Source organism: Penicillium lagena (assembly GCF_028827675.1).
Source record: "Penicillium lagena strain IBT 129212 chromosome Unknown utg000002l_segment0_segment0, whole genome shotgun sequence".
NCBI lineage: Eukaryota > Fungi > Ascomycota > Eurotiomycetes > Eurotiales > Aspergillaceae > Penicillium > Penicillium lagena.
In genome coordinates, this window is record NW_026623223.1 from 527,440 (window position 1) to 548,498 (window position 21,059).

Consider the following 21,059-nt stretch of genomic DNA (forward strand, 5'->3'; position numbering starts at 1 on the left):
AAACCGCCATGGGTTTGAGCGTCGTCTGGATGACAAAGAGATTCAAGAACTTAACCATCAGCAAGACAATGTCGAGCATAATGATCAACAGGTTGAAGCCGACAAGCTGGTACAGGACGTTCGTGGTGCGATGGGATTAGTCGTATGTCTCCATGTCCAAGTGGAACATCTCGACCGTCTTAAGAATGTATAGCCCTGAGATTATGAACTCCTGCAGGGAGAAATCGATTAGCTGGATGCGCTTCATGACCCCATAGCCGTTGATGTAGGCGGTTTTGGTACTGGAGTTAGAGTCATAAGTCAGGAGAGTGGTGGGAATGTGCAAGCAAATCGCATTGAACACGATCATAACTAGCATATGGTGCAGGACTTTGGGGCTATGTACGACGAGGTTGAGCCGTGAATAGAGGACGACGGCCTGTCCGGTGACCATGAAATACCAGCCGATGGTCGAGAAGATTGAGGATGGCGAGTTCGACTGGGTTGTATAGCGCGATCACTAGGAATGTGGTAAAGGTGACTTTGATAGCATAGTTGTTACCGTCGTATCTTCCGCGAACGGTGTTGGCGGAAGTATATCTGGACGGGGAAGTATGCGGGAATTAGACAGGGATCAATTTACTCAAATTACAATCTTTCGACAGAAGCTGAAATGCGATTGCTTAGAAATGACGGTCTAGACCCGAGCCTTTCAGCTTCCTAGTTAGTGAGAGGAGAATCGACCTAGAAGAGAGTAGACTATAAGCCTCATAATCAGTGATTGGAGTACCTGGAGACTAACGACGTAGGTAGACATAGCTAACTTGAGCTAACAAAGAATGTAACAGAAATGTGATAGGCGTCGCTTTAAGTGCACGTCAGCCAATAGCAATTAAAATATTTCTCTGTTCCAGCGGACAATCTACCTTATTTAGGTCCCCGCGCCGTACTTAGTATAATTGCGGGGTCTAGAGAGGGGGCCGGTTGTAACAGCCTTAAGCAGTCTTACATGTAACCATAACGTCGAGCTGAAGAATTGAAGGACTAAATATCACAAGACACTAACTAATAGCGTATTAAATTGCTTGCCTCGGAGAAATCCGGATCTGCAAGGGCCCGTGGCTCGCACCCGTGGCTGCTTAAGTGCCCTGACTAGCAATGGTTCGAAAGCCGGTGTGATCAACCTTGCTGATTGTCTTCCCCTAAAGCATTACCAACAATATCGTTCCCAATTTGCAGAAAGGTGAGAATTTCGAGGGTTCGGGCGGTTAGCGTGAAACCTCAAGATCATTTGAGCCTATAAAAAATAGGACCGGGGGGTCCTGAGTACTACTGTACCTAGTTTTTCCAACAAGTCCCACGACAAAGGTCTGGGTTGCCGAACGGATATTTACGCATGAAGAGGCAAATGGTCAGACTGTTGGTTTGGCGCCAGTCAGCCTCCGCTCGTGATGCTGTACACCCCCTTCACATAACGAAATAATCTCGGCTTTCGGGCTTCATAGTGTTACATTTTACTCGCAGATCAGTTTATTCTCATGAATAGTTTACCCTTTCTCGATAATAGTTTAACAAAGGCACGACTGAATTCCAGAGCATTGTGCTATCGTATGCATTTACAACTGGCTAAGCAATCTCTCTTGAAGTCCCTTACTTATCAGGTCTGAAGATTTCCCTCGACTACTCTTCTGCGGTGCCAAGTAACTCCTGTCAGCGCTAGGTTTCTCTTCACCCCATTTTGTATGCGGTACGGCTCGCATGAGGGCCTGGCCGAGGGCCTAGCTGAGTGCTACTCTATAGATCCATGATATGTTCAATGTTCGAGATGTTCTTTTAACCGACGAAGACAGTGTAGCATCTTGAAAAAAGGTATAAATAGGGGGATATTCGTGGTGATACATGGCGTTTGTTTCCTTCAGCAATATATACCAATTTTCCAATACTCTTCCAAGTACTACTGATCCAAGTCAAAGACATACAATGGCTTTTATAGCTACTTTTATTGCCGCTCTGGCTACCATTCCTGTGGCATTCTCATCTCCTATCCAAGCAGCAAACAACACCCTGCAGGCTCGACAGAGTTGCACTTACGGCGGTACTTGGGAGGACTTCCCGCCTATGAGCGAATGGTGGGCCTGGAGTGACATCTTCAACGCTTACGAGCAGTCCATGGTGGATGCTGGCTCAAGCTGGGACGATGTTGGCCGCATTGCCGTAGCCATTGAGGATGCCGCCGCCGATATTGGTGTCGATGAGCGTGTCATTCTCGGAATCATTCTTCAGGAGAGCAGCGGCTACGTCGGCGTCATTTGCACCGGTGGCAATGACTGTGGTATAATGCAGTGTGAGGGCTGCCCTGGCTACCCCGGCCAGAACGAATTGCCTCAGGTATGTTGACTTGCTCGCTTCCTTTCGTCTCTATATTCTAATTATTGATGCTAGTCCGATACCTCCGCCATGGTTAACGGTGGTACTGAGCACATCAAGTCGAACCTGGAGGACTTCGGTGACCTTGATGACCCCTCGTCCATCTACCCTGCACTCCGTGAGTACAACTCTGGCAGTGTCGACTCAGACGACCTGAGTGTCGCCGCGGGTGGTTACGGTGTTCCTTGTTATGTCAGTGACATTGCGCGGCGTTTCATGGGCGAGGTTTTCTAAGCCATGTCAAGGCAGAGGAGAATGGAGCAGATTTAAAAACAAGTTTTCCAATGTCAATCACAATAGCTTCACAAAATGCACAACTTATTTCATAGCATACAGTACAGAGCATATGGAAGATGAGCCGGCAATGCGAGAAAACCTAGAGCTGCAGTGGATTGTAAGATACACCCTCGTCTGTCTCGGGAGGACACGATTAGCGTGGTTTGAGTTAGTATTACTCTAACCAATAGGATGCAATACTAAAACATATGAGCTCCTATTGGACAAAGTGACTTCACATCTCTGCTTAGTTATTCACGTCTGGTTTTAAACGCGTTGTCTGATATTTCCTCCATTAAGCTAAAGCTAAAAGAGCATATCAAGCCTATTCTGTGGATGAATTTATATACATCTGAAGCTCACAGAGTCCCCTACCTCGCTTAGCAGGATAATAAAATAGTATTTATACTATCTATTATCCATTCTAAATACTAAATTATTATCCATTCGCTAGACGTCTTTGTTCCTACTAAGCGGAAGCGGCCTACAGCACCCTCTATGCATGATATTATTGCGCGCGTCCCTTGTAGAATTAAATTTTAGAAATTTCTATTGCTGTCAATGCCTACAACTATCAAACGGGTGGGTAGATATCGCAAATCAGTATAGGGCTTCCTATGAGATTCATCGCAAGGGTGCACGCAATTGGTGTCCTATTCTTTAATTCTTCCTTGACGCTGCAACTGTCAATATGTTGTCACCACGTGGTATCCACTCATATGGCACTCCCTCCCCCGCCAAGCCGTGTAGATAGTCTTATTGATAGGCTCTTTCTTCTCTCTTCTAGACAATCCATCACATTCATTCCTTCCTACCTGATCGTCAGTGTTTCAGCTCTCAAAATAATGCTTTCCAAAATCAATCGATCTATAAGCAGAAGCAGCAATCTAAGAATCTAAGCTACCTAATCAACTAGGGTTTTACATAAAGATCTATCAAGAACTCTTCGCCTTTGTAGCAAATAACGCTCCAAAGCCGCGTCTAGAACCTAACCACTAGCGAATTCAGCTAAATGGGCAGCGAGCTTGTGTGGAGTTTCTACACAAGAGAAAGAACGGCGAAATGAAAGGTCGACAAGTCCCACGATCAAGATCTAGTTAAAATGTGGCAATGTACTTCTATGTTGAAAGGTCAATGTTGGAATGCGTTTCATAACTACTAGTTCTAATCAGGGCAATTTGTATTACATACTTTAATAGTATTTGCACTAATACTCCTTGTTACCGACATTAGATGTGATCAACCAATAAAAATGCGCTGTCACTACACTAGTCGTACGCGCTAAATTTTCACACTAATTGTGCTCCTGGGTCAGATGAGGGGTTACCTCTCCTTTCGCTAAATTGACCCTCGTGTCGGAGACCAGATCGATACTAAGTTCACAAAATGCAGTTTGACACGAAGCTCGTGTAGAGAAACCGATGAGTCAAAAGGTGGGAAGTTTAGAGCACGGTCCTTATCCGTGGATATTGTGGAAATAGGGATTAGGCGTATCACCAATGATAAAATCGATGGTATTCTGTCCAAGTATCATGTCTGTGAATATATTAGAGAAGCGGGAAAACTATAATTACATAGTGAGATCTGTCTAAATCTCGGTGCAGTGCTCTTATATTAGGCACCAGCGTCAGGATGCGGCAGTCGGATGACCAGTAAACTACCCGGGTAGATAAATACTCGGACAGATTACTCTTCCTGAGACCACCGTGTTCTTCTCCACACACTTAAGCTCACCATCATGACCGTCAACCAGAAGACCGTTCAGGAAGTCATTGAGACTATTCCGGAAAAATATCGCGGACCGGGTGGTGCTATTGCCGTTCTGCAGGATGGCAAGCTCGTCGGTCAGCATGTCTGGGGGTTTGCGGATTTAGACCAGCGGATTCCCTTGACACCGGAGACTCAGATGCCTATTTGCTCGATCACCAAGCAGTTTGTTTGCGCTGTGTTGCTTGATCTGGAACGCAATCCTACGCCTGCTATTGCTGCTAAGGGAGACGTGCGGAAGCAGGTTACGGATAAGTTGGCAGAGTTGCTTGGTCCGGAGATCATTCAAAATAGCGGCTTGACACTCGATAACTTGTACGACATGCAATCGGGTCTGCGCGATTACTGGGCCATGACCACTCTCTGGGGTGCTCATCCGGAACAGGAGTTCTTGGTTGAAAGAGATTGTCCGCCCATGCTTGCTCGGACGAAATCTTTCCATTTCAAGCCCGGAACGGAATACTCCTACTGCAATGTCAACTTTCACATTCTCGCACGAGCCCTTGAGCGCGTGGCTGGGGAGCCATTGGGCAAGCTGATTGCCGATCGAGTTCTCGCTCCAGCGGGCATGACTACTGCGCTGCTCTGCCCTCACACCGGAAAACACCCAGGACCGTGTGTGGGCTACGAAGGGGACGAGAAGCGTGGATTCCTGCCGGCCCCCAACCGCATGGAATGGTCTGGAGACGCGGGACTGGTGGCTTCGCTCAATGACATGATCGCCTACGAGAAGTTCCTGGATCGCAGCTATTCCGATCCAAATAGCTGGTATCGCGCCGCCACTGAGAAACCGACTTTTGCAGACGGCACCCCTGCACCGTATCATTATGGTCTAGGCCTCTCTAGCTACTCTGGCGTCGACACTTGGGGTCACGGTGGCGGACTGCGCGGATATCGACTGCTGCGCCAACATGCACCAGCCGAACGAGTTTCTGTTTTGGTCATGTTTAATCACGAAGCCGACGTCGGGTCTCCGACGGAGGATATTTTAAGAGCAATTCTCAATCTACCACGGCCCGTGGTCCCTCCCGTCAAGCCTGCTGCAGAATGGGTGGGCACTTTTCTTGATAAAGACACTCAGTTGGCTATTACCGTGGCCAATGGTACGAAGGAAGGGGAAATCTCTATCAGCTATGCCGGTCACCCCGAGACTATCAAGCTGAGTGATGCGCATCACGGCAAATCTCCCAGTATGACCGCGACAATCGAGGGTGATTCGTTGCGCATTCATCGGTTGAAGGAGAACCGCCAACTCGACGCTCGACGGATCATCCGTGACGAGAAATTCAAGGATGCATCTCTGCAGGGTGATTATCAGTGCGCTGAAATCGAGTCCACTTTCCACATTGTTGGCGAGGGAGCTATGCTGTATGGATCCTTCGATGGGTATTTGGGCCGTGGTCCTGTTAGCACGATGAAATACCTGGGCGAGGATGTATGGGTGTTTGTTTGTCCTCGGGGCCTGGATGCGCCAGCGCCAGGGGACTGGACTGTGGTTGTTCGGCGTGATGCGCAGGGGAGCGTGGCTGGGGTTACGATTGGGTGCTGGCTGGCGCGACGCGTGGAATTCACCCGCATGTAAAAGTGTAGGTGCAAACTTCCATGAGGTCTGGTCGCCATAGCTCCAAATTTCCGTTGAAGCTATTCACGTGATCAGGTCACTATATTATGAATTTTGACACATCTTGTTTGCACTCATGTCGTGGCCAGGTCGGATGGAAATGGGCCATATCTGGAATTATGTTTTGATCCCTTTTTTGATCTAGCAGAATCAGCTTATCGCGGGGATGCAATGCACCCGCATGAAGCTTAGGTCCATGCCTAGGCCGGTCTCATTCGTCATCCGCATCCGTACATTTCCCCACGTGCGGCATCGATTCACTCACTCTTGTTGATTCGTATTTAGTCTCTCCTATCTCCTTTCTCCCCTTCGTTTCCCCTCCAGTATGCCCATCACCTGCTGTCCCTGAATACTGTCCCCTTTTCCTGGATACGTTCCTCGCCCTGGACAGCCAACTCGGTGTTGCCCTATCTCCAGACCCACCGTTATCTACAGCCCCCGAACTACACCATGACAGGCCCTCATTTTCTCTCAATATTGCCTCTGCTCCTACTGCTGGGCCTTCGAGTCTCAGCAGCAGCTCTTCCTAATGCTGTGGCGATCAACTTCGCCCTGAAAAACAGCCGCGCGCCCGTCGCATTCGACCTCGCATCCCCAGCATCCACCCGCAGCCTGGCCGCGTCATGGGTGCCCGCAGGCCATGACCAAGACCACCACTCCACAACCAAACGCTCTTCTTTCTTCAACCCAGACATCCAGTCATCCGACAAGGAAACACACAAATTAACCGCCCTCCGCGAAGCAGGCTTCATGCCAAGTCCGCCGTCGGGATTGGATCCTGACTCGCCGAAAGCGATTGGAGATACCGGGATCGACACCCATGCCGACGCACGGACGTTTTCACCTTCTGAGCTGTCTGGCCGCATGCGCCCTCGCCTGAATCATCATGTTGTGCCATGTCTGCCATCCCTGACGTTCTTGGCGCTTTCCGCTGCTGTGGTTTGTGTGATCACTGTGCTGCGCGGAGTCAGGGGTCGGAGGTGAGCGGACGCGATATGCTTGCGCGTACTCCCTGTTTGCGCAATCGCTTTGATCGGCGCAATTGTGTTGATTTATCGCGCAATCGTTTTCGCCCCCCTGTGCTGTGTTGAGTCCATTGCGATCCAGGCCCAAGCTAGGACAGCAATCTTGGCTCGCGGCGTGAGCTGTGTATGGTTCATTGTGTCGTCATTATACGAACCTATCACTCCACAGCTGTGTTTGTGGTTATACGGACCTATCACTCCACAGCGTGTTTGTGGTTATATGTCTTGGCTATGTCCATCAAAACTCGAAGGAAGCACCATGGTGGTGTTTCCAGACGGGCTCTGTGTCAGCCCAGTTGACAAACCAAAGATTGTACCTGATGCTCTGAGTCCGCCATCCAACAGCTTTCGAAGGGTCTTAATGGCGAAGACCAACCACTCGCTTCGTCGTCGCCGCCTCCACGATGATGCTTTGAACAGGAAATACACTGGAGATCCCGATTCCTCTAAAGGTCCTCGCACCAGTGCGACTCCCCATTGAAAATCGGGGCAATATGCCAAGAATAACGTCATATACCTTTGTAATGACCTCTTCAACATCCATTTTCTTCTCGCTAGAACGACCTAGAGCCAATCCTGATAGAAAGATACCTACCATCGAATAAAGACTACTTTAATCCTTGTCATACGTCGTAGGAAAATCCATCCATGGACATTTAGCACGTCAAACGATTGTATAATCATTAAGTAGAGGGGTGAACTAGAGTAGGTTGGCTGATGCATGCAGCCACAATCACAGTTTGGTAGCTGGCTATGTATGGTATAGAAGAGGGAAGGGGAAGTGCCATGCCATGTCAGAACCCCTTGGATTATATGGAATAGAAGGTTCAGAATACTATACATACAAGGAGGTACTTGTCAGCCGATGAGGCTGAAGCGGTACGGTGCCTAGTCTCCATTTAGCTAGGCCCTCGCGCAACAGGGTCGCACTGTTTATATTGATCATGCTGCGTATCTACTGTCAGTGCTTGTGTCAAGTAAGGCACCTATCTATACGTCCAAACAAACCATCGCATCGAAAACTGAGCCAAGTTTTTATTCAAAATATTGACATTATGTCGAATGCTAGGGTCACGTCAACTTCCGAAACTGGTCAGGAAGCATATAGTCGATTTGACATCTGACTTCTTGTCAAACGCAGTCATGGTCACCGTTCGGACCGAGTGCGACTGAGCTTTCTCGGCGCCTAGACATCCATAGGCGCGAATATTCCAAATGTGTAGGTACCCGGGCGCCCCACTCTTTTCCCCGTACCCACCAAAACCCTAATATGGACATCGAACCTAGATGCCGAGACCCCCCATAGATTTAGTGCCGAAGATCACGTTGCTGACTATGACCGCCTTTCCCAATTTCCATTCCTTGAACAGGGGAATATGGGCCCGACATTGTTCACGCACATTCCAGGTTTCGAATCATGCGCGACGACCCTTTGTTGGTGCCCAGAAATGGAGCAACAAAATTCCGACCTGGATTGGCGGGTTTCTTTCCCTTTGCTGTGGGAAGGAAGCGGTGTTTAAACTATGCATGTATATCAGTCGCGAGACAACACATAAGTGATAGTCTATAGGTTAGCTGACGCAGTCCGTCTGATCTCCCATATAGGACAATCGAGTATCTACGTATAATGTACAGTAGTATACTCCTAAGCCCGGGAGTGATCTGTTTGAAATCTGCATGGAGTCTTTGCGCGTCCCTTCTCCTAGCACTCGCCTCTGTCCTTTGCTTCAATTCACGCAATTCCTACGGTGGTATCAGGGGATAATGCGATTATTGGCATGCCTTGGATCCCAATATCACGTCCAGGGCAAAAGACGGACCTAAAGGCAACATTCCATGAGCTCCTAAAGGGAAGAAGCAAAAAAGCAACATAAATAACGCCCTGTCCCTCCCTTCCGTAGATGGCCCCCTTCTCGAATTATTTTCGCGGCCTGTTCGACTCTTTGCTCCAGCCCTGCATCCGCCGTCCTCTCGCCTCGGCTGACCTCCGCCATTATGTTCACCCTTCTTATATTGTGTATAGCTACACTGGCCAGCGCTGTTCCGGTGTATATGGCTTCAAGTGCTAGCTCTTATCCGGCCCCGGGCTTTTGTATGGGGGATTGCTGGACACATGATCCGTCCATGATCCAGCGCGAGTTGGATGGCATGTACTTCCGCTTCTCGACTGGGACGGGTGTCAACACCATGATCTCGCCCTCACTCGAGGGCCCGTGGGTGGATGTGGGAGCTGCGCTACCGAACGGATCAAAAATTCAGCTGGACGGCGTCGACAGCAAGAACATTTGGGTACGCGAGTAGAAACCCAAATTTAAAACATACATATATGCAAAATACTGATTAAAATCAAACCCAAAGGCTCCGGATCTGCACTACGCGGATGGTATCTACTACATGTACTACGTGGTGTCTAAGCTCGGCACGCAGACCTCGGAAGTTGGCGTGGCCACCTCTAGGACCATGGAGCCGGGGTCATGGACCGACCACGGCGTGATTGGCCTGCCTGCCAACAGCGCCTACAATCGTATTGACCCCAATTGGATCACCATTGACGGGAAGCAATACCTACAATTCGGCTCCTACTGGAAGGACCTCTACCAGGTCGAGCTGGCTACGCCGCTGAAGGTCAGCGCTCAGACCCCGCACCACTTGGCCTACAACGCCAGTCTCAACCACCGTGAGGAGGCCTCGTTCATGTTCCAGCACGGCAGTTACTACTATCTCCTGTTTAGTGGCGGTGTTGCCGACTCGTACACGGCGACGTACCCAGCTGCAGGCGAGGAGTATCGGATCCATATGTGTCGCTCAATGACTGGAAGGGAAGGCTTTGTAAGTGCTCTTCTCCATGATATACCGAAGTGAGGAGATTCTAACTGTTTTCCGTACAGGTTGACAAGTCTGGTACTTCCTGCCTGAACTCCGGCGGCACTATCTTACTGGCGAGCCATGACCAGGTCTACGCCCCCGGTGCCCAGTACGTGGCCCATATCCCTGGAACACACTGACACTACCTGGATCACCTGCTAACAAGAGCTCCCAGGGGTGTCCTCCATGATGAGGATCTCGGCCTCGTCCTGTACTATCAGTACTATCCGCTCAAAATAAAAGAGGCTGGCGGTGATGGCGACGCCGGCTTCAAGTATGGTTGGAACCAGCTAGGCTGGGAAGACGGCTGGCCGTACGTGAAGGCTACATAAGCACGACCTCGCTAGGCAATGCATCCGATGTTAGTGGATCCTGCAGAAGAGGCGCTCAAAAAGGCGGGTTGGCCAACCACAATTCAAATAAGAAGATTCATGTTTCCACTTTGGGGGAAGGAGAGGAATGTGGGAGCGCCTCTAATGTCGTCTGTAGTTCCTCGGGTACTTAAAAAGCCAGTGGATTTTCCGTGTCTATCGAGTATATCGACATAATACCCTCATTGTCTCATCGTTATTGCAAGTTCTTAGGCGACCACATCATTACACCTCCAACCACCTCTCCAAAATTCCTCGAAAACCTTCCTCGTAGCTCAAACCCCAAACTCTGATACAACTTTTCTCCATCTTTGCTCGCCTCCAACCCAACTACAACTCCCTCCTCCTGCGCCCTCCGCAACACCTCTCCCATGAGCATCCTTCCAAGTCCTCTGCGCTGACACTTCGACGAAACAACCACACTCTGCACATGCCACCTCTCCCCATACCTGGCTTTCATCTCATCGGACCCCCAAAACGTCCGTTCATCAATCTCAGCAGAGGCGTCGAATTGCTGCATCGCATCTTCATCTAGTGACCTATCCGGCCAAACATAATTCTCAATCGTCGTGCAGAGACTATTCCACCATCTCCTGACACTGAGCCAAAACGAAGCCTGCGCTGAAACTAATCTCTTCGCAGCATCGTCATTTCCTAGCCTGATGAATTGCGCATAGCCGAGTGGGATCCCGGGCGCAGAGGCCGAGACCGCTACGAAGCCGATACTCCGGGGACTCAGGTATCGGCCCCGGATCATCTGCACGAAGCGGCGGAGGAGGTCGTTTGGGTACTGATGGCGGTGGGGACAGAGGAATGTATTCAATGGGGAGTCGAAGTATTCTGTGCAGGCGATGCGGGCCATAGTGGGGATATCGGGGGGTGTCATCCGGCGGATGATGAGCTTTTCGGTTGAGTCCGGTGGTGGGGTGGTCTTGGAGTCCATGTTGTGCAATATGATTTTACCTTCGCGATAAGACTGAGGGATGTTTGGTGGTGTTTTGAATCCCCTGCCCTGAAGAATGTTGCTGGGATATAATTTTCGGGATACGAGCGAGTCTGGGCAGGTCGGATCCTGATCCACTCGTGAGTCACCCAATACGAGGCCTAGAAAGGATAAGTTTCGAGTGCGCCAATAACTGATTGGCTGGGTTATAAACTCTTAGCCGTGCCGAGATCCCAATCGACAACGTCGTCGCTTCTTTACGGTTCCGTATGTCTACTGGAAACAAAGCCCAATCGTCGAAACTTATTCAATCTCATGTTTATCGCAGACAAAATCTGCCGCTCATCTCCCTATGACGCAATCCAGAAAGGATTCTATGCGCAAGGAAGGGTTTCTAGAGTACAAATGGATAAAGAGATAAAATGGTTGACAAGAAGAAGAAGGGGGGAGGAAAAGGGCCACATGGTTCTGTGCATGAAAAAAAGAAGATGCCCATGACGCCTGGATGGTGCTGCAAGACAGAATAATAAAAATGATCCAGAAGCAAGGACAAGAGTCACTCGCCCACGAAATGAGATCAAAGTTCTTTTAGGAGTCCCACTTGGAGAGTCAGGAGGACGGCGCCAGGGGACTCCGTAATAATAGACAAACGAAGGGAAAGAAAATAAATCACAGAAAAAAGGGATATGTACTTGCACGGAGGTGGGGGAGAGATAGGAATGTCTTAGGAGTCGTCGATAAGGCGCTTCTGTGCCCAGGCCCGCTTGGCTCCGTCAAGGAGAACTTCCATGTTACCACTATTATCACACATACCACGGAAGAGGCCATCGGGTTTATTGATCAACGTCCAGGGATGATCAAACTCGATGACTCGGCCATGGTCAAGAACCAGGACCTTATCGTAGTCGATGATGGTTTGCAGGCGATGGGCGATGGTGATGATGGTGCTGTCGCGCAGCTCGCGGAGTGTTTCCTGGATCTTTGCATCGGTGGCGTAGTCGATCGAGGCGGTGGCTTCGTCCATCATCAGCACGCGTGGTTTCTTGAGCATCGCGCGGGCAAGGCATAGAAGTTGGCGCTGGCCTTGGGAAAGATTTGACCCGGACTCCGATACAGCGGTCTCCAGGTTGTGGAAGATGTTTTTGTTGTCGGCGATGGTGGCTGTGCTGCCGTTGGGGGCGTTGGACTCAGCTGCGGTGAAAGTGCTGGATGTCATTGGGGTTGCGGTGCCCGATGTACCGTACCCAATTAGGTGCACTCGCCGCAAAGCCGTGAAAAGTTCCTCGTCGTTGAACAGGCCGAACGGATCGAGATTGCTGCGAATGGTTCCGGTGAACAAAGTCGGGTCCTGGGGCACGATGGTGATCGCCTCACGCAAGTCACGCAGCCCGATGGATCCAATATCGACACCGTCAATGATGATCTGACCTTTCTCGGCTTCCAGGCCACGGAAGAGAGCGAGTGCAAGGGAACTCTTGCCAGCACCCGTGCGACCAACAATGCCCACTTTCTCACCCGGCTGGATGTTAAAGGAGACCTCCTTGAGGACTGCGTCCAAGTCAGGCCGATACCGTGTAGTATAGCCATTGAACTGCACCGCGCCTTGGCTGGGCCAGTCTGCCTCGGGTCGGGATTCAGGAATGACAGGTGCCGCCTCCTGATCAACGTCGAGATACTCTTTCACACGCTCAACGGAGTTCATGTTCTGTTGGACTTCCGAGTAGAGGCGGACAAGCCAGAGGACATTCTCCGTGAATGTGACAGCATAAGTCAGAGAGAGACCAGCAGCACCCGCATCGATCTTTCCGACGCTGAGAAGCACAAAAGTAGCCGAGAAGAAAGAGACCAGGGCGCCAGTCCAGTCAACGCGGAGCGCCAGCCACCGATTGCTAGCCCAAAGGTAGATGTGGGGCCTGTTGTAGGCGTTGATGCGTTTGTGGTTGTCCACAATGAACCGAGGTCCGTCGCCATAGGCACGAATGGTGACAATGCCGTTAAGGGTCTCACCGAACTGCTGGTATAGTGGACTGCGTTGCACAGACTCGAGGCGCTTAAGGTCACGGGAGGAATTCAGATACACGGCGCCAAGCGCAGTGTACACCAAGGTGATGAAAATGCCCGCGATCAGGAATCCAGGTGTGATTATGGAAATCAAAATGACGATCATAATAACGGAGGCCAGACTGTGAAGCATACCAATCGCCACGGCTGCAACTTCCTGGTCGACCGACTCCACATCCTTGGAAAATCGGTTCATGAGTTGGCCAAGGGGAGTCGAATCAAAGAACCGGAACTTGGCGTGCATGACAGCCTTCAGTAGACGATCATGAATTTTCCACGATGCATGAAGTGAGCCCCAGAACAAAACACCTTCTCGAGTAAGAGAAATGACGATATAAAAGAAGCCCAAGAGTGCGTAGACGCCCAGGTAATAGAGCACGTTGACTTCGCCATCCGGAGCGCCGGTCGAGCGCGAGTTGAGCTGGGGAGGAGCCATGGTGCTAAGTTTCGACACGCTGCCGACGTTGAACGATGGCAGCTTCAGGTTCGTGACAGCAGCATAGCGGCCTGCGTTATCTTCTATCCCAACTTTCGCAGTGTGATACGAGTTTGCCCATTCCCGAATCCAGATGTTGGTAGCCACCGAGCCCAGCTGCTGCAGACAGAACACGGTGACGGCCACGATCCAGTAATACCAAGGACCCATTGACTGAAGGTACATTTTGACCACGGACCACTCAATGCTACCGGTGGTTTTGGACTCGGTCAGCTTTGATTGCTCATCCTTCTTCGCTACTGTACCATTGGCTGTGCCGTTCGCGGCATCCGCATTCTCACCGTCCGCTTCATGTTGCCGTTCTTCAAGGTCGGACGCCACACGAGACAGGACGCGTGAGCTGGCGTGAGACTGCGGTCTAGACTTGAGGAACTCATCGCCAAGTGCCCCGGTTGCCGCAACCTCATTCGGGGTACCCTGAGTGGTCACTTTTCCATTCTCAAGCATAACAACGTGATCAGCGTGGGGCACGGTGAGGGCCACATTGTGAGTGACCAGGATGCAAGTGCGGTTCAACATCAACGGCCCCGTCAGGGCTTGGTTGAAAATATGCTTGGCAGTGTGTGAGTCCACGGCAGAGAGACAATCGTCCAGCAAAAGGTGGCGGGCAGAGCTATAAACAGCTCGGGCGAGAGAGATTCTCTGCTTCTGGCCTCCAGAAAGACTAATGCCCTTCTCTCCAACCATAGTCTGGTCGCCGGCATCGAGAATGGCAAGGTCCCGTTCCAGAGCACAAGCCTTAAGAACTGCTCGGTAGCGGCGCTCGTCGTAGGGGGAGGCGAAGGTGATGTTCTCCTTCACGGTGGCGTTCACTAACCAGGCCTCCTGGGCACAGTAAGCAATGCTGTCAACCAAGCCCGTTTGAGGGTCAACGGGAAGATCAGCACGGCTAGCCGCCCCGCCTGGAAGATGCACTCGCCCTTCAAGCAGTCTCATCTCGCCGAGCAGAGCCATCAGCAGAGAAGTCTTGCCGGCACCCGTGGGACCGGCGATGATGTTCAACTTCCCAATGTGGAAATCAATATCGATATTGATCAAACGGAAACCGTCCGTGCCATTGTCAGAGGAACCGCCCTGAGGCTGGGGTTTGGAATTGCCCCAGGTCAGAGTGGCCATGTCCAACCCGATGTGCGTGGGACCACCGGCAACCGTGCTATCGCGCAGCTGATCGTATTTGCCGGTCTCTTCCTCGTTGAGGTACTTGTCCACACGATCCAGTGAAACTTTGCATTCCTGAACGTGCGCCACCATATCGGCTAGCTGGTCGAGAGGTACCCGAAGGAGAGAGAACATGGACAAAGCCGGGAACGCGATCGACGGCGTCAATTGCTTCTTCTCAACAACGGTATACAGGAAAAAAGACATGAAGGTAATCAAGATTGGCGTACCATACCAAACCGTGGCAGCGCAGGACCAGAGGATATAACGTTTGCGGAGCGCCTTCAGCTCTGCCCTGCGCTTCTCGTTGACGATGTCATGGAACCGCTGTTCCCAGGCAAAATACTTGATGATGCGGATGTTCTGGAGGACTTCGTTGGTGGTATGGATGCGAGCATCGGTGCCTTTAAGGATCTCGTTCTGCACTTTGTTGAACTGCCGAGCGATGACTAGATTGATCGGCAACATCAGAACCATCAAGACGATACCAGCAAATGAGCTGAATCCCATGATTCGGTACAGAAGGGTAACCGCCATGATAACCTGCACCGGCACACTGGCCCATAGAAAGTGCAGATATGCACCGACCTCGCTCACTTTAAAGGAGTCAATGGCCATCAAATTGATGATAGTTCCGACATTGGCTTGCATTGCGGCGTCATCTAGATCCGACTCTGGTTTATGCGTGGCCTCGGAGTCGTCACTATTTTTCTTCTTGCGGGAAAAAGGCTCTTCTTCTTCTTCTTGTTGGCGTCCTTGGTTATTGGCGGCTCTTGAACGGCTTTGTGGGCAGATTCCACCGAGGCGCCAGCTTTACGCCGCAATGCTTTGGCATAGATTTCGCCAATGATAATCGCGCGAACCTTGACGCCCATCTTGCGACCAATGAACAGGGCTTGTCCGTCTGCCACACCTTGAACCGTGGCCGAGCAGAAAAGAAGAATTGCGTAGAACCAGGCGGCACTGGGGGTCGTCGAGCGAGGGTCTTCGACGTATTCGAGGATGGCCTTGAGAAGAAGACTGGGCATGAAGACAAACAGGTTCGCAAACACCGTCCAGGCACCTTGCAGCAGAATCGTAGTGGAAAAGAAACGGAGCAACTTCCAAGCCAGAGAGCCCTTCATTTGCCTTTTGCGGAATTCCCCAAGAACGGTGGCAGCCTTCTGAGAGGCAGTCAGGTTCCACACGTCTTCCAGTTCCAGTGCTTGGCGGTATCCCTTCCAAACCAGCGGATCCAACCAGGAGAAGGTCGCCAAGGACAACAAGCTGGCCATTGGGTGCCTTGGGGGCTCCAGGCCATCTTCACGCTCGACCAAGACCGGTTTGTTGCCGCGCCGAGTGGTGAGAGAAATCAGGAGCAGCAGCGTACCCAGACCAAATTCAATGCCGCTGAAGATAGTTGCCCGCCGGGACATCGGATGGATAATGGCGGACCGGAATATCATCACGTTGAATAGCCATTGCAGCGCATACAGGATAGCGGTATGGGTCCATAACCTCGGAGCGGAGAAAAGATCCATCGTCGACAGAAGGAACCGCACCAGCACCAGGAACAAAATGTAACCCCAGGATACCAGGCCTGCAATGGCAGGAAAGGTCCCATGGCGGCCCCAACCATCGGTCGACAGAATCACGATGTAGAGAGTGACCTGGCCGACCAGCGCCACAATCTCTAATGACACAACCGCGATCTCTCCACGTGGCCGATCGATCTCAACCTGCAATTGCTCATTCTGCATCGCCTGGAAGAGCATGGTGTCGGACTCGCTTTCGGACACGCCATGGAGAGTTTCATTCTCGGAGCCATCGTTCGGGAGGACCTTGTACGCAACACCTTTACGGGAGACAACGTAGCGGTGGGCGAGGCGGATGATGATCAGCAGCAGGGATAGGCCGCAGGCGGCAAGCGGCAGAGCGACCTGTAAAATGCTATGGTCACGATGCGATCAGCACGAGCTCTCCTCTTTCCCCACGGTCGCCTCCGACACCGGGAAGAACACTCACTTGCGCTGGAAGCAACGAGAGACATCGTCGATGGCCCAGACGGGGCCGTAACATTGCGGAAGCATAGTCCGCGAGGAACCGGCACGAACGAGTGTTTCAGTTCGACCAGAGGTGTACGAATAGGGATTTGCGACCGAGACAAAGATATCCTCCGAGAGGTCCTCCCAGTTAGCAACAGACCGCTCCTAGCACGCGAGACGAGGCTGGCATGGCAAAGTCGGAGGCGAAACCGGGACGGAGGACCGTTTAGCTGGAGATTGCAGCAAAGCCGAGGGAGGGAGGGAGATGAGGTAACGAGAGAGAGGGAGAGAGAGAGAAGGAGAAGGAGGAGTGTGAGAGATATACTCAGTACGGGGATGCAGGTCAGTCGGTTCAGTCAGGCAGGCTCCAGAGGTAAGAAGAGGGGAGAAAAGAGGAGCTGCAGGGATTGCTGGATGCGGTACGGTTACTGCGTTGGGCTAGTCTGTTCCCCGTTTGGGAGCCCGACACTATAGAGGGTAGGTGTAGAGATCGCTCGGTCTTGATGATGAGAGGCAATACTTCACTATAGATACCAGTCATTTTAGCGATCCCGTTACTACTACGCTTTTGCAGAATCGCTGATCCGACCTCCTGTACCATGCAATCCTCGCCGCCTCCCTCACTGTCAGCGCCTTATCGCGTTCCCCACTTGTCTGTCAGATTTCCTTATCGCCGCCACTTTGTCTCTCACGCCACTAATCCTCCTTGTCTTTCTGACTCCCTCGGCTCTCCCCCTTCCTTGTCATCACCATAACGCTCGCCATGGCAGATAAAATCCTGATGAGAGAATACCATGCCCTGGGCCAGGAGAAATGGGTCAACGTCGAAGTGAGTGATCCACCCCCTCCCGCAGACCGAGAAAGCTGACGCGGGACCCAGCTACACAATGACGATATCTTCAACTGGGACGTCGCCCTGATCGTGCTGAATCCAGGCTCGCTGTACTATGGCGGCTACTTTCGGGCATCCATGACCTTTCCCACGAACTACCCCTACGCCCCACCGAGTAAGTAGTACCCTCCGACAGAGTCCCTGCTGTGCATCCCAACGCTCGTCTGACGGATCCTCGCCAGAATTTCGCTTCCTGCAACCCCTCTTCCACCCCAACATCTACGAAGACGGCAAGCTCTGCATCTCCATCCTCCACTCCCCCGGCGACGACGAGATGTCCGGCGAACTAGCCTCCGAGCGCTGGTCACCCGCTCAGCGGGTGGAATCCGTCCTCATCTCCATCCTGTCTCTGCTCGACGACGCCGAAGTGTCCTCGCCGGCCAACGTCGACGCCGCCGTCATGCTCCGCAAGAACCCCGAGGAGTACCAGAGGCTCGTGCAGGCGGACGTGGAGGAGTCAAGGAAATATATCCCCGCGAGTTTTACCATGCCAACGCACGAATCGACGCTGCAAAAGGAGGAAGTGGAGAAAGAAGATCCAGGGTTTTGGGCGGACAGCGATGTCGACAGCGATATTTTCGGGGGGAGTGACTCCGACGAGGCGCTGGATCGGGATCCCGATACGGGCAGTGACATTGAAGATGAAGAAAGCGGGGCCGACCATCACGAGAAGATGGAGGAGTAACCGGACAGTGACTTTCTATTTTGGTCTCCGGCGATCCGGTATCGCATTCGCGTTGTTTTTGTCTCTCGCACATAATTAGTTTAGCATCATCGGCGCATCATCGCAAAGGACCGGTCGGCGTGGGGGCTCTGTCAGGATTTTCGATTTATGGGCCGTCAATTATTTTACCAGCGGCATGGAATGATACATGGCTTATTTTACTTCCATTATTTTCTCCTTATTTGCACTCATATAGCCGACTTTACTAATTTAATCCGGTATGTCGCCACCTCTACCTTGAGAAATCCCCATCGCACCAGGCCGACGCGGGATATACTCTTTGCCCCACATGGGGGTTCCTCCGCATATCGGATCTTCCTCTTACTTTCTCGCTCCTTTGTCCGAACTACGTCCCAATAATTTCTTTCTTGGCAATTCACCCAAGAAGAAGAAAAGTAATGGCTACTCAACTCCTCGCCAACTGGGCCGTTGGCCTCAAGTACACCTCCATCCCGCAAGAGGTAACCCAGGCCGCCGTGCGGAGCTTCTACAACTGGGTCGGCTGTACTGTCGGCGGAAGCGCGCATCCGGCCACGACAATTGCGCGCACAGCGCTGGCCCGGTTCTCTGGGGCGCCTACCTCACGCCTTCTGGGCTCGGATGGATCGGTGGATGTCGATGCCATGCATGCGGCGCTGTTCAATGGCATTGCCTCGCATGTGCATGACTACGACGATACGCATCTGGATACAATCATCCACCCCACGGGTCCTGTGGCTGCGGCTTTGCTCGCCATGGCCGAAGCAAGAGATCAGCCGTGCTCCGGGCCGGATTTCATCACTGCGCTTGTGGCGGGCATTGAGGCCGAATGCAAGATCGGGAAGGCCGTGTGGCCGGACCACTATGATGTCGGCTGGTACTTCTTCCCCGTTTCCTCTCCGAGCCTCGTCGTGGCATTTGTTTTGTTAACACACACGGTTCCAGGCACATTACCAGCACGACGGGCTCCATCGGCGCCGCCGTGGCAGTCTCCAAGCTACTCAGTCTGAACGCCTCCCAAACGGCGCACGCCATCGGCGTTGCCGCAACGCAGGTCACCGGTCTGCGGGAGATGTTCGGCTCGCACACCAAGTCCTTCCACCCCGGGCGGGCCGCGCAGAACGGTCTCCTGGCTGCTCTGCTCGCTGCAGAGGGATATACCAGCTCTGAGCAGGCGCTGGAGGCCAAGCGCGGGTGGGCGAATGTCGCCAGCACGATCAACAACCTCGACGCAGAGATTGCGTCGCTTGGTCCGGCGGGCCGATGGGAGATCGCGCAGAACGCGTTCAAGCCGTTCCCGTGTGGGATTGTCGTGCACCCCATCATCGACGGGTGTGTTGGGATCCATGCCGAGATGAAGAAACAGGGTATTTCCCCGGCACAGATCGAGGAGGTGCACGCTGATGTGCATCCGCTCGTCCTGGAGCTGACGGGGAAGAAGACGCCCAAGGATGGGCTGGAGGCTAAGTTCAGTGTTTACCACGGCGCGACTATTGGGCTGTTGTTCGGCAAGGGCACGCCGGCGCAGTATGAGGATGCAGTGGTGAACGATGCCTCGGTCGTGGCTCTGCGGTCTCTCATCAAGGCGACGGCGGACACAAGCCTGCGGGCGGATGAGTGTCGACTCACTGTGAAGGTGAAGGGTCAGAGTGCGCCGATTGTGAAGCATGTGGACCATGCGGTGGGCAGTCTGGAGGTGCCGATGACGGATGAGCTGCTGACGGAGAAGTTTGTCGACCAGTGCATCCCTGTCCTGGGCGAGAAGCGGACCGAGAGTGCGAGTGCCTGGTGCTGGGATCTGGAGAAGCAGGCGGATGTTCGTCGCATCAAGGATGTTCTGTGAATTATTAGTTGTCTCTCTCTCTGCTTCAGTTCAATCAATAGAGGTCCAGGTTCCATTGACTGTACATGCATGTCCCTGACAGGAAGGCACGACCACTTCTTTCTGTTCGCGATTTCTCTTCCATCTCATCTCACCTCATCCATCCATCCTGTCACCAGAAACAATGCCTTCCCTCGACTTCGTCGTCATTAAAGCCGGCATCGTCGCTGCCATCGTCAATTTCTGGTGGCAGTTCGTCGGCGCCATCGCCCTCCTCCTCCTCCTGGGCTATGGACTGTGCAGGTTCTGCATCTACATAAAGCGGCAGTAAGTCTACATGGCTCTATTGCCTGATAGAAGCAAACGGAAGTGTCCATCCAGACAACCGCGCGTCGTCCAGTCAGTGGGGACGGTCATCCACCAGAAGACATGCCATGTCCCACCTCCCGGTACGAAATGATTCCCTGCCAGGTCTCTGTCCTGTTGCTGACGGAAGGGTGTGTCGTCTCAACATTCTAGCCAGTTGTCGTCGTTTCGTGGATCGTCTCTTTCGTCGGAGGCCGAGTAGCAATGATTCGCCTATTACGTTACAGGGCGTTGCGACTGGGAATCCTGCGAGTCGGTAGAGA

At 52.2% G+C, this 21,059-nt stretch overlaps 10 protein-coding genes across 10 annotated transcripts; 7 read left to right on the plus strand and 3 right to left on the minus strand.

Moving 5' to 3' along the window:
- Positions 1-136: 136 nt before the first annotated feature.
- N7510_002948 (uncharacterized protein) lies at positions 137-433 on the minus strand (the record flags this gene model as incomplete). The annotated part of the gene is made up of 1 exon (XM_056974875.1): positions 137-433. One exon carries the CDS (start codon positions 431-433, stop codon positions 137-139), a length of 297 nt encoding a protein of 98 aa, XP_056834831.1.
- A 1,526-nt stretch (positions 434-1,959) lies between these two features.
- N7510_002949 (uncharacterized protein) lies at positions 1,960-2,640 on the plus strand (the record flags this gene model as incomplete). Its single annotated transcript, XM_056974876.1, has 2 exons — positions 1,960-2,367; positions 2,422-2,640. The coding sequence occupies 2 exons, from the start codon at positions 1,960-1,962 to the stop codon at positions 2,638-2,640; spliced, it is 627 nt and encodes a 208-aa protein (XP_056834832.1).
- Positions 2,641-4,420: 1,780 nt separating this feature from the next.
- Positions 4,421-6,031, plus strand: N7510_002950 (Peptidase S12 aminopeptidase DmpB domain C; the record flags this gene model as incomplete). The annotated part of the gene is made up of 1 exon (XM_056974877.1): positions 4,421-6,031. One exon carries the CDS (start codon positions 4,421-4,423, stop codon positions 6,029-6,031), a length of 1,611 nt encoding a protein of 536 aa, XP_056834833.1.
- A 489-nt stretch (positions 6,032-6,520) lies between these two features.
- Positions 6,521-7,054, plus strand: N7510_002951 (uncharacterized protein; the record flags this gene model as incomplete). The annotated part of the gene is made up of 1 exon (XM_056974878.1): positions 6,521-7,054. The coding sequence occupies one exon, from the start codon at positions 6,521-6,523 to the stop codon at positions 7,052-7,054; it is 534 nt and encodes a 177-aa protein (XP_056834834.1).
- A 2,165-nt stretch (positions 7,055-9,219) lies between these two features.
- Positions 9,220-10,292, plus strand: N7510_002952 (uncharacterized protein; the record flags this gene model as incomplete). Its single annotated transcript, XM_056974879.1, has 4 exons — positions 9,220-9,384; positions 9,454-9,924; positions 9,984-10,069; positions 10,136-10,292. The coding sequence occupies 4 exons, from the start codon at positions 9,220-9,222 to the stop codon at positions 10,290-10,292; spliced, it is 879 nt and encodes a 292-aa protein (XP_056834835.1).
- Positions 10,293-10,527: 235 nt separating this feature from the next.
- N7510_002953 (GNAT family N-acetyltransferase) lies at positions 10,528-11,274 on the minus strand (the record flags this gene model as incomplete). The annotated part of the gene is made up of 1 exon (XM_056974880.1): positions 10,528-11,274. One exon carries the CDS (start codon positions 11,272-11,274, stop codon positions 10,528-10,530), a length of 747 nt encoding a protein of 248 aa, XP_056834836.1.
- A 724-nt stretch (positions 11,275-11,998) lies between these two features.
- Positions 11,999-17,554, minus strand: N7510_002954 (uncharacterized protein; the record flags this gene model as incomplete). Its single annotated transcript, XM_056974881.1, has 3 exons — positions 11,999-15,759; positions 15,807-16,908; positions 17,483-17,554. The coding sequence occupies 3 exons, from the start codon at positions 17,552-17,554 to the stop codon at positions 11,999-12,001; spliced, it is 4,935 nt and encodes a 1,644-aa protein (XP_056834837.1).
- A 222-nt stretch (positions 17,555-17,776) lies between these two features.
- Positions 17,777-18,590, plus strand: N7510_002955 (uncharacterized protein; the record flags this gene model as incomplete). Its single annotated transcript, XM_056974882.1, has 3 exons — positions 17,777-17,842; positions 17,894-18,020; positions 18,088-18,590. 3 exons carry the CDS (start codon positions 17,777-17,779, stop codon positions 18,588-18,590), a joined length of 696 nt encoding a protein of 231 aa, XP_056834838.1.
- Positions 18,591-19,027: 437 nt separating this feature from the next.
- N7510_002956 (MmgE/PrpD family protein) lies at positions 19,028-20,451 on the plus strand (the record flags this gene model as incomplete). The annotated part of the gene is made up of 2 exons (XM_056974883.1): positions 19,028-19,485; positions 19,554-20,451. 2 exons carry the CDS (start codon positions 19,028-19,030, stop codon positions 20,449-20,451), a joined length of 1,356 nt encoding a protein of 451 aa, XP_056834839.1.
- Positions 20,452-20,614: 163 nt separating this feature from the next.
- Positions 20,615-20,890, plus strand: N7510_002957 (uncharacterized protein; the record flags this gene model as incomplete). The annotated part of the gene is made up of 2 exons (XM_056974884.1): positions 20,615-20,757; positions 20,812-20,890. The coding sequence occupies 2 exons, from the start codon at positions 20,615-20,617 to the stop codon at positions 20,888-20,890; spliced, it is 222 nt and encodes a 73-aa protein (XP_056834840.1).
- Positions 20,891-21,059: the final 169 nt, after the last annotated feature.